At 46.3% G+C, this 12594-nt stretch overlaps 1 protein-coding gene across 1 annotated transcript in view; it reads left to right on the forward strand.

The window, feature by feature from the left end:
- The window catches only part of Larp6 (La ribonucleoprotein 6, translational regulator), a 21423-nt gene extending 19286 nt beyond the window's left edge, over positions 1–2137 (forward strand). The window contains exon 3 of the mRNA NM_001108154.1: positions 306–2137. Within this exon, the coding sequence (NP_001101624.1) occupies positions 306–1373 (1068 nt within the window). The 3' untranslated portion in view covers positions 1374–2137. The remainder of the gene's footprint in view (positions 1–305) is intronic.
- The last annotated feature ends 10457 nt before the right edge of the window (positions 2138–12594 follow it).

Here is a 12594-nt window from a genome sequence, read left to right on the forward strand (position 1 = left end):
CTAGTCTGTCTGCTCGGCTAGATACATAGACTTAGGGTCTGGCTGATTCCAGCCTGTAATTCTTTTTGCAGTTTTTTTTTTTATAATAGAGTTTGTTCGAAAGAACTTTAAGGAAAGAAACCATTGAAGAAGTGGCTGGAGAAAACTTTCATTTTATTCTCTGTCTGGTATTTGAGTGTCTTCCACATCAGGTATGAGCTTAGTCATCGGTGTTGAAGAGGCAAGGAAGGAAGGGGGAGGATATAGCATGTACAAGTACGGACAAGGAGAGGAGGCACCATTCAGACCTGCTTTGTGTTCTTCAGGTGAAACACCTCACACGGGACTGGAGGACCACAGCACACGCCTTGAAGTATTCGGTCACCCTGGAGTTGAATGAGGACCACCGGAAGGTTAGGAGGACCACCCCCGTGCCGCTGTTCCCCAATGAGAACCTCCCCAGCAAGATGCTGCTGGTATATGATCTCCACCTGTCCCCTAAGCTATGGTCCCTGGCCACACCTCCGAAGAACGGAAGGGTGCAGGAGAAGGTGATGGAATATCTGCTCAAGCTCTTTGGGACTTTTGGAGTCATCTCATCGGTGCGGATCCTAAAACCTGGGAGGGAGCTGCCCCCTGACATCCGGAGGATCAGCAGCCGCTACAGCCAGGTGGGGACCCAAGAATGTGCCATTGTGGAGTTCGAGGAGGTGGACGCGGCCATCAAAGCCCACGAATTCATGGCCACTGAATCTCAGGGCAAAGAGAACATGAAGGCTGTCCTGATTGGGATGAGACCGCCCAAAAAGAAACCCCTCAAAGATAAGAACCATGAGGATGAGCCCGCAGCGGGTACCCGCCTAAGCAGATCCCTGAACAAGAGAGTGGAGGAGCTTCAGTACATGGGGGATGAGTCTTCCGCCAACAGTTCCTCTGACCCTGAGAGCAACCCCACCTCTCCCATGGCTGGCCGGCGGCACGTGGCCAGCAACAAGCTCAGCCCTTCTGGCCACCAGAACATTTTCCTGAGCCCGAATGCCTCCCCGTGTTCAAGCCCGTGGAGCAGCCCGTTGGCACAACGCAAGGGCGTCTCCAGAAAATCCCCACTGGCTGAAGAAGGCAGACTGAACTTCAGCACGAGCCCCGAGATCTTCCGAAAGTGCATGGACTATTCTTCCGACAGCAGCATCACTCCCTCGGGCAGCCCCTGGGTTCGCAGAAGACGCCAAGCAGAGATGGGGACTCAGGAGAAAAGTCCAGGGGCAAGTCCCCTGCTGTCTCGGAAGATGCAGACAGCAGATGGGTTACCGGTGGGGGTGCTGAGGCTGCCCAGAGGCCCTGACGACACCAGGGGTTTCCACGGGGGACACGAGAGAGGCAGAGCTTGTATATAATACCTTCTATTTTTCATACTACTCCATTGAAAACAATCTTTGTTTTCGAGGTGCCCGCAAATAGCTAGCATGACAGAGAATGGAGTTCAGTCCCCTTAGAAAGCTTTTGTATCAGTGCAGACCTCTTAATTTATATATTTGCAAGGTATACAAACTGTCTGGTGCGCCGTGGTTTTAGGATCTGGCTGGGAGCTGTGGTTCTCAGCATGGACACTATTTTGTCAGTGTTTGGCATGTATACATGTGATGTCTCTAAAGGCTGTGGGATAGAGGCTCTCTGGAAAGGTTTAGCATTGTCGGGACTGGTTTTTGTTTTTTTTGTTTTTTGTTTTTTTTTTTTCCTTACAATGACTGAGCTGTCCTTGGCAGGCCATGCAAGGGCTCCTCTTAAGACCTCAAAGGAGTTTTGCTCAATGGCAGATCCTTCAGTCAGTAGCATGGTGTCTTATAGGACTGAGTGTCTGTTCCCTGTCACCCGAATAAAGAATAAAACACCCACTGGAAGTCCTGTATCAGAGGCCACAGACCGTACACTTTCAGGAAGGACCCCAATGGGGACATGTTCCCTCATAGAGCTCACAGTGTTCCCTCAGGGAAGTCTGGGACCGTCCTGGAGGCTTCTGGCAGCCTGGGAGGTCTGTCACCGCTAGGAGTCTCACTGAACAGGCGGCTTAGATGGTTTCTGCTGTCTCCACAGCATCCCAAACCAACAGCATTTGACATCACCTGAGAACTCAGTAGAAATAAACATCGCGAGGCCCCAGAGAAGGGATTCTAGGTGTGTTTCTAAAGATTGGTTCTTTTTTTTTTTTAATCAATGTGTGTGTGCCTGTGTGGGTATGTGCCATGCGTGTGCCTGAGGAAGCCAGAAAGGGGCATCAGATCCAGTGAAGTTAGACGTACAGGTGCGAGCCTCTCAGTATGGATGCTGGGAAGTCAACTCCGGTCTTCTAGAAGAGTGCTCTTAACCCCTCAGTCATTCTCCCAGTCCCGAGATCGAGAGTTTGAAAAGCCCTGCAGACATACGTGCTAAGGTGAGAAGTCTTGAAGTCGCCAAGGCTGCAGGGCCCTGGGTCAGTCAGTCTGATTCCACATCCCTTATTCTGTGACTTGGGGGTTGGTACCAGGGGCCCACAGCCTTCTGATATCCCGGGAGCAGGCTTTGCTACATGGTAGTATGGGGGTTATAGTCAGCCCTCCATAAAAGTGGGCTTCATTTCTGTCTCATGGCCTTAATTTCTGTTACCTCCAAAAGCCATTTTCGTGTAACACCAAAGATCCCCGGCCTAGATCCAGTATTGCCTTATCCATGAGCCATCTGGGGGATTTAGGACTCGGTAAGAATTGAGTCATGATTGTTTGCCAGGGATGTTGATTAAAAACTTTCCATGCTTTCTCATTTAGATCATCCTAATGCCATGTGGGGAAAAAAAGATTGAGGTATTGGAGTGACTTTACACCAGATTTAAAAGACAAAAAGACCCCAGAGGATTACTAATCTGTCCAAGGTTTAGTAGCTGGGTTGATGGTTCTGGGGCTTGTTTTGTTGTGGTTGTTGTTGTTGCTGCTGCTGGTTATGGAGATGGTTGTGGTTGTGTTGATAGTAGTGGGAGTGATGGTGGTGATACTATTTTCTGAGACAGTCTTGCCCTGTAGCACTGGCTGACCTCAAACTCCCAATACTCAAGCCTTAGTCTATGAAGGCCTCATGTTCACCATCACCCCAAGCTAGCATTATATGTTTATTGCTATTATTATTATTATCATCATCATCATTATTATTATCACCATTATTATTGTGTATCGATGTATGTTTATGCAGTCAGGTCAAGCCATAGAGCATGTTTGGAGGTCAGAAGAGCTACAGCCGTGAACTGCAGGAGTCAGTTAGTGTCTCTTCCACTGGTGAGTTCCAGGGATCAAACTCAGCTCATCAAGGCTTGCCCAGCAAGCATTTTGACTCTCTGAGCCATCTTGCTGGCCCTGCTAAATGGTTTTGACATTGCTGAGCTTTGCCTGTCATTCATGTCCATGAGACACAGGCACACATGCCACTGTGAATTTGGCAGTTCCCAAGGTGCTGGGCTCTCCATTAGACGAACTCTTTCCCTTGTTCTCAGCATCCCCACTGTTACACTGGTTAATTTACATGGGAAGCTGCAGAGGCAGGAGAACAACGCTCACCTAGGAAAATTTTGGAAATGGAAAAGGACAAGTTTGGGGTGTTTTTATTTTGAAATAGGCTGGCCTCAAAAATCACAATGTCGCTGATCCTTTTGCCCTCATCTCCAGGATGCTGGGATGAGGGATTACCATGTGCAGTCTTACACAATGCCTGGGGAATCAAACCCAGATCTCTGTATTCTAGGCAAGCCCTCTGCCAACCGAGCTCTGCTCCCAACCCCAAAAGCATACTTTAAATTATACAGGTATATCCAAATTAGCATGATTATCTGGTCAGGAAGGTGATATTCCCTTTAAGGCCCAGATAGTACAGGCAATAGGGCAGGAAGTACGGTCTCCACTTTCCCAGCCACGTGCTGCAGGCATATGTCTAGACCGCAGACTGTGAGACCTTCTGATTCTGTGCAGTTGCATAGCTTCCCTCCGGCTGCTCCCTGTGTAGTCACAGCTTCCAGACTGTGCGGCTGCCCCACCATCTCTAACTCTTCCCTTCAGGATCTCTTATGCGTTGTCCCATTATGTTCCCCTCAGACACTGGGCTGTGTTTGCAGATGAATTACAGTGCCCCCGCTGCCTTGAAGACCTTCATCTTTATACATGAACCAGGTACACTGGACCTCCCCTCTGTGGAATGGCCCTGAGGATGCCAGGCTGGGGTCCTGAACGTGACGTCAGCAGCTCTGAGCTCTAGTCTTGGACTCTTCCAGTGAAGAACCCTGAACAAGTTATTTCTGTATTCAGTTCATGTTTCCCCACGCAGTCGGTGGAGAGCGATCAGACAGATGCTCCTTGAAATGACCTGAGTCCCTGCAAGTGCTTTGTAGACATTATTGCACACCAGGCCTTCCGGTCATCTCCAAAGACAGCCTCCCTTTCTCCCAAGGTTTGACCTTGGTTCCTGTTGATACCACCTGCGAGGCCCATCCTATAATGGTCTGGTTTAGGCTTAGGAGGTTCTGGGCTGAGGGTCCCTGAATGACTATAGTGGGCAGGCATCACTGAGAAGCTCTCCCATCAAAATGAGACAGGGAGTTTGAGCAACATGCATTTCTTCCCCTCCTTCCAAGCCTAGTCTCGGTCTCATCTGTAAATGTCTCCACAGTCACAGTATATCAGAGGCCTGGGCACTTTGACGGACCTGCTTTGTCTATCTCTGTCTGTGGCAAGTACCACAGCTGGGTCATGGCCTTGCTGTTTGTTACCACAGCTGGCTTTTCTTGAACAGCTTGACCAGGAAATTCAGCCAATCATATTTTTACAGATGTTTCATTCTTTTTAATGAAAACCAGCTCCCTCTCCATGCTGGAACACCAAGTCCATTGGACATGTCCCCTTAAGGGGCTGGCAGAACATCAACACTCCACACATGTCCAGATAACCGCTTTATCTGCCGTCCTGCCTTCACAGGCCTACCTGATCCTGACCACCCACCCCAGCAAGTGATGTCACCCTTTTCCCATCACTGAGACTGGAAATGAGGCCATGCAGTCAAATGAACAGAAAGTTACTTCTGGGTTCAAATCCAAACAAGTTCGCTTTCTTGTGCCCTAATTCTCTCCAGCGGAGAACATTGGTGACTACCTTCGGTGACCTGTTTGAATTTTGTGAGTCACAACATAAAACTTGCTCAAGGTCAGTGCTCAAAGTATCAAGGGCACCTTCATGCTCAGTCATGTGCATGTGCGGAGCTCCACTGCCTCTTCCTCATCTCCACCGGCTCTGCTCAGGGTGTATCCACTCTATAGATTTTTAAGGTCTGCATGTCCCCAGATCACTTTTTATTTTATATATATATATATATATATATATATATATATATATATATATATATATGTGTGTGTGTGTGTGTGTGTGTGTGTGTGTGTGTGTGTGTATGTGTGTGTATTATATAATATGTGTGTGTGTGTGTGTGTGTGTGTGTGTGTGTAGTCTAGAGAAAACCTTAAGTGTTTCTTCTCTAGCACCAATCACCTTGTTTTACAGCCTAGCACTTACCAAATAGGTGGGGCTGGCTGGACAATGAATCCCAGAAATTCACGTGCCTCTCCATCCCCAGTGTTGGTATTATGAACATGTCCCACACGGCCTGGATTTTTTTTTTATTTTACCTTATTTTATTTTTATATTACTTCTGGAGCTTGAACTTGGGTCCTCATGACTGCTAGGCCAGCACTTTACTGGCGAGGCTGTCTTCCTGGCTCTGTGTCTCCGGGACTCTTTGCCTCTCTTCCATCCCAGCACCAATTTTGTGTTACTAAAACACAGTTCTGTTACTTAACTTCTTTGTTTTTCAGTGGTGGTGGTGGGGGTGAGGCTGCCTCTCTTTCTGTACATTTTTTAAGGCCAAACTGCCTCGCCACCACCACCGCCAACGCCCCACCGTGCTGCTGCCTTGTGGGGAAGATTCTGAACACTACTTGGTGAATCCACATCCTGTCAACCCAGGGTGACGTCCTGAGCTGGCACACAAGCTTTGTCCCAACTCATGCCTCTGTCTGTCTCTCATCTGCTGTGCCAGCACCCCAGGGTGTGGCTGGTTCGAAAACAGCTCTGCTTGGCCTCTGCCACAAGGGACTAAAACATGCCAGCAAGTTCTCTTAGGAGATGAATTGTTCATCCGTTATTTTTATTTCTTTCCCATAAATCATAAGGTAGATTTTCCCAGTAATTTTGAGCCCCATTCCTTGAGAGAAAAAAAAAACCAACACGAAAAATGAACAGCAAAACTCTGAGGCAGGAAGTATAGGGGCTTATTCTCAACAAGGACATCAATCCTATACCCTCCTCTCAGATAGAACAACCTGGAGGCTTCAGCCTTCCTCACTCTCCCTCATGCTGTGCATTCCCATCAGCCCTATGTGACCCGGTGAGGCAGGAGTCCATGAGAGTCATGAGGGACACTCACTGCTCTTAGATCTGGAGCGAATGGTTGGGACAACCAGAGTGTGCATACAAAAACCCATGTGAACTAGCTACTGTCACTTAGACCACGCCCCCACTAATTAACTGTTTGCACACCACCCCTGGGATGGAGTCAGCCCGAAGCCAAGCAGAAGCAGGGAACACATCGTGTGTCTTCTCTTAGTTTACTCTCTGTTGCTGTCATAAATCACCACGGTCAAAGGCAGCTTGAGGAGGAAACCTGTTTGTTTGGGTTTTCTTGGCTGTGTCCCAGTCATAGGCCATCAGGAAGGGAACTCAAGGCAGGAACCTGGAGGCAGGAGCTGAAGCAGGACCACAGAGGAGAGCTGTTTCCTGGCTCACCTTTCAGGTCTTCTTCAGCCTGCTTTCTCACATGACCTGGACCACCAGCTCTGTGGGCTGGGCCCTCCACATCAATTGCTAATCAGGAAAATGCTCTGTAGACTAGTGTACAGGCCAGTGTAATGGAGCCATTTTCTCATTTGAGGTTCCTCTTCCCAAAGATGAGTCTCTCACTAATACTATAAAACATGCCATGGAGGGAGGGGTGCCAGCACACAGACTTCCCATTACACGTCATGAGGTGGTAAGAGTTCTTGGCCAGGGCTTTCTAAACCTTTCCTCTCGTGGTACCCTACCACCTGAGGAATTTATATTATAATTTTATATAGCTATCCAAACTAGATCTACAGTCAGATACTTGCTGATAATAAATCATAAAGAACTTTATTTTAAAGCAATTGTTTGGTGGACATACAATTTACCATTTACTGAAGCTTGGTTTTATTACTGTCAATGTCCAGAACACTTCTTACCCTAAAAGCAAAACTCAAAGTATCAGAACTAAGTTTAGGGCTGTTTCAGCAAATGTTGGGAACCCTGCCCTAATTCCAAGGCAATACATTTCATGATTTTTAGATAAAAATCAAATCAAGACAATAATTTTTTTTTCAAAAAAAATTTAACATTCAAATCCAAAGACACAAGAGCCTGGTAGGCAGGCGTTGAGGAATGATGGCAGAAAATATACTTGAAGTCTGTGCTTGACCATTAGCACATTTTGTTCCCATGAGAGCAGAAAGCTCAGCATACTGGGAAACACTGCAACTCACAGCATACAGTAGTCTCTGTTTGGACCTACGGTATTAGTGATGGTGGCCGGCAGAGTGTGCATGTGTGTTTGGAACAGAGGCTGCTCTAAGGTTAAGAAATGCCAGGCTGTTGTGCACTGCCAGAAACACTTCTGATTTATGACACACTTCATTTGGAACTAATTTTTGGTTGTTGCGCATTCAGAAATCTTTTGCCCTGACAAATTGTTGAGAACAGCGTCCTGTTGTGCAACCCTCTGCCCTCAGCTGTAGGCTCCATGTAAGCAAGAGTTTTAGACCAGGGCTTCTTAAGCACAGGGTTTCTGCGTAAAGCGTAACATTGCAGTACTGTGTGTTAGGTGTTTTGGTGGAAGATGAATCCTGCGACCTTTGTCCTCATCTGTCACTGCGAACAAAAACAAACAAAAAACAAACACCCCACTACAGTCATTATCAACCCACCTTCAAAGCGGGAAGTTGTCGCAGCCCAGTGGCAGCCCTAGAGGAACAGACCCGTCGGTTTGCTCTCATCGCCCTCTGGTGTCCACATTGGAGTATAGCCACGCTAAATGGACCAGCCCTGGCACTGAATCACCAAGCTTGCCTGCCCTTTTCCAGGAATTTTAAAGATCCTACTTTAAATCCCTGCTACTTGCCAAATTGTGAGGCTGGCTTCTTATTTTTAAACCTTGGTCCTCTCAGCTTTGAAGTGGCATCCCACACCATCCATGTTCTTGTAAGAATTAAAGGGGTTAACTTGAAAATCACTACACCGTAATAACATTTTAAAAAACGTGCTCTCCCAAAAATAGACCATGAGGAAGACTCTCAGCCGTAAGCTATAAGGATGGGGAGACTTTATCTAGAGCACCTGTCACCTCGTGCAACTGTCAACTGTTTATGCTCCACTTCCTTGCTGGAATGTGAGATACAAGGAAAGGATGCCCGGACTCATTACATGTGGTCTGGCCCGTGACGGGAGCTCAGGAAATATTTGTTGAGAAGACACTGAATAAAAACCAGTTTTCCCTAACACTAACAATACCTTGTGGGTTGGGAAGGATGGTTCTACTGGCAAAATGTTTGCTCTGCAAGCATGAGAACTGGCGTTCAGAACCTCAGACCCAAGTATAAGTAGGCAGATACAGCAGCCTATCTGTAAGCCAGTGTGGGAGTCAGAGAGAGGCCAGTGATCCCAGGAGCAAGCTGGCTAGCTGGCTAGCCAAAATGGTAAAACTCTGGGTTTAAGAAAGAAATGGTGCATTGATATGTAAGGTGGAAACCCACTGAGGAAGACACTGGACATTGGCCTCTGACCTTCCTGAGCATACCTAGACACCTCTCACTGCCACCACACACACACAGACACACACACACACACACACACACACACACACACACACACACACATCTCCCAATACCATTTAAACTTTATGTTTCCTAATGTACGAGTCGACTCTCTTGCTATGGAACTCTATAGTTTAGAATTCTTAGCACCTTGCCCCTGCCCTAAATTGCTCTGGCTCTCAAAAACACCTTTAAATGTCCATGGGTCTCATAAAAAAGTCTGGGGCTGGGACTCTTGAGTTCTAGGTCCCTGAGCAATCTGAAAAGGGGGAGGAAACCTGGAATAGATGGGCAAGGAGCCTGGTTAACAGTGGTAGGGGCCGGGAGCTGGAGAGATGGCTCAGAGGTTAAGAGCTCCGACTGCTCTTCCAGAGGACCTGAGTTCAATTCCCAGCAACCACATGGTGGCTCACAACCATCTGTAAATAGGATCCAATGCCCTCTTCTGGTGCGTCTGAAGACAGCTAGTGTGTACTCAAATAAAAATAATAAAAAAAAAAATTTAAAAAAAAAAAACAAAAAAAACAGTGGTAGGGGCCATGGACCAAGCAGGCTCTTCAGAAATCAGGATCCTAGACCCCTTACACCCCCTTTCTTCTGATCGAAACAGGGTGGTGCTCTCAGCATGAAGTACCGGGAATACACATCGCATAAAAGACTCGGCTAACCAAAGCACATATGAACTCGATGTTCTTACGCCTCTAATACGCCATCCTAAGTCTGCCGTGGGGTTGGCTGTAGAAAAGCACAGATACTGTTATATATATCGATATTTTCTTCACCTCAAAACGATTATTCTTTTCCTAAAGTTTTTATTAGATGTATTTATTTGTATAGTGTATGTGCGCGCGCATGCGCATGAGAATAGATGTGGGGGTTAAAGGCCAACTTGGGAGAGTTGGTTCTATCTTTCCACTGTTTTGGCCTTGGGATGAACTCAGGTTCTTAGACATGGCAGCAAGTGCCTTTATCCACTGAGCCAGCCATCTTCCCGCTCTACCTAAATGATTCTTCCAATATCACATGCCCATAAGTTCACAATCATGAAAAGAATGTAAATGGACAGAGAAGGAAAGTTTCACTTTTAAACACACACAAATTATCCATTAGAACTTAGAAAGAGCTAAGTGCTAAGACAGGAACTAATTTTTTTCTGAGTCATAGAGCAGGGAAGCCAACTTTGACAACTGAAGAGCAGGCGGCTAGTAGCTCTAGGCTGTGGATGGCACAATCTGCCCGTTGTTAGGGCGGCAGTAAAACAATTGAGATTGCGGAGTCTAATAAACCACAAAGTTCTTCAAAATAACAGCTTCGTATTCAACCTACCAGCAGGTGGCGCTGAAGTCCACCTTTGCAGATGGACAAATCCCCATATTGAAGGGAACCCACGCTGGGTTTGGGTTCTGCATTCATCCATGCGAGGGATGTGGGGGGTGGAGAAGGGGGGGCGAACATCTGGGAAAAAGTTGCGATTCCTTTGAAACAAAAGGGGGAAGTTCCTTGAAATCTTGTTTTAAGAATAATGTCAGAAATAAAGTATCTGTCAACTTTAATATGTCCCATTTGAGAGATCAGACTAAAGGCAAGGCATGGACCTCTCGGTGAATGCTTGAGCCATACTGGAGTAGATTCACAGCCTGGAAGAGGGAAGCAAATAGACTTGACACACCTCATTTTGATGGTGCTTGCATTATGAGAGGAATAAATAAACTGCACCAGGTCATGGTATAGAGACCACAGCAAGTGGGGCAGAGGGTTATTAAAAATCATTATGAAAACATTTGGAGCACATAGAAAAGTAAAGAGTAGAATGAAGTCTAATACTGTCTCCAGAGCAACAGTGGTCACGTTCCCCATAGCTATGCGACATGGCCTTCTCTCCTCCTCTTCCTTCCTCTTTCTCCACTTCTATTTCCTTCTTTGTTTCAAGAACATTTCTTCATTGTGTGTGTGTGTGTGTGTGTGTGTGTGTGTGTGTGTGGTGTGTGTGTGTGGTGTGTGTGTGTGGTGTGTGTGTGTGGTGTGTGTGTGTGGTGTGTGTGGTGTGTGTGTGTGTGGTATGTGTGTGGTGGGGTGTGTGTGTGTGTGTGTATAAGTATGCATATGTGAGTGCATACAGAACAGTTGAACTCAGGTGTGTGTATGGTGTGTGTTTAGTGTATGTGTGTGTGTGGTATGTGTGTGTGTGTAGTGTGTGTGGTGGTGTGTGTGTGTGTGTGTATAAGTATGCATATGTGAGTGCATACAGAACAGTTGAACTCAGGTGTGTGTATGGTGTGTGTTTAGTGTATGTGTGTGTGTGGTATGTGTGTGTGTGTAGTGTGTGTGGTGGTGTGTGTGTGTGGTATGTGTGTGTGTAGTGTGTGTGGTGTGGTGTGTGTGTGTGTGTGTGTGTGTGTGTGTGTATAAGTATGCATATGTGAGTGCATACAGAACTGTTGAACTCAGGTTGTCAGGCTTGGAGGCAAGCGCCCTTACCTGCTGAACCATCTCTCAGGCCCTTCTTACTCTTTGTTAAAATGCTTTAAAACAGACTCTACAATTGAACATCTTTACCCTACGTACTTCAGTGTTTATCACTAATAATGAGAACAGACAAGATTTTGAAATTTTGTTTAGGTGAATTTCTTATACCTCTACTTACACTTATATTGACCATGTCTTAGTACCCAGCAGTGTCTACATTTATCGCTACGTACGTAATTATAATAATATATATCATAAAATGATTGCTGAACATAGTAAAGTGACATTGAAAATAGAGTTTCAAATCACTTGTTGCTTAATCGCGTGAGCTAAGTAACTGGCTATAAGTGTGTTTGCTTTTATCTTTGCTGGAACTTTTATGATTTTATTTCACTGTTGAAAGCCATCGTAAAGGGGACACAGTTGTGTAACCATTGCCCTGGTGGCCCGGGTGTGTTGGCTCTTGTTTCTTATCTTGTGATTTACTTATTGAGGAAGCTGAGGGTTTCTTAGTTTCTCTCACACTGGATTCATTCTTTTGTCCCTCAATTTTCTATAAGGTGGCATCAGAGGATTTCATTGCTGTAAAAAGATGCTATGACCACTGCAGCCACCCCTATAAAGGAAAACATTTAATTGGGACTAGCTAAGAGTTCAGAGGTTTAGTCTACTATCGTCATGGTGGGAAACATGGCGGCACGCAGGCAGGCATGGTGCTGCAGAAGGAGCTGAGGGTTCTACATCTTGATCTGCAGGCAGCAGAAGGAGACTGTGTGTCACACTGGGCATAGCTTGAGCATAGGAGACCTCAAAGCTTGCCCCCACAGAGACACGCTATACCTAACAGTGTCACTCCCTATGGACCAAACATTCAAACTCATGAGTCTATGGGGGCCAACCCATTAAAACCACCAGGGGTGATGCCAAAGTTTGATCTGTTGCTATGTATTACAATTCTAAATTCTGTATGCCTAGGTCTAGTTGCCTGAAGATGAGTGAATTCTCACATAAACCAGCTTTTGTTGGGCATACCTTGCTCCTTCATTTAAAACTGTTGGTGGAATAAAGATTCCTACATCCATAGCTGGGCAGGAGCAAGGTGGCCAGGGCTTTGGTTCCTAGGCTGGGGGTCTGAGGGGGAAAGCAGGAGAGCACAGAAAAAGAAAGGAGACTACAAAGCATCATCATCATCATCATCATCATCATTATCA

The sequence above is a fragment of the Rattus norvegicus genome, chromosome 8 (assembly GCF_036323735.1).
Source record: "Rattus norvegicus strain BN/NHsdMcwi chromosome 8, GRCr8, whole genome shotgun sequence".
In the NCBI taxonomy this organism is placed as follows: Eukaryota; Metazoa; Chordata; class Mammalia; order Rodentia; family Muridae; genus Rattus; species Rattus norvegicus.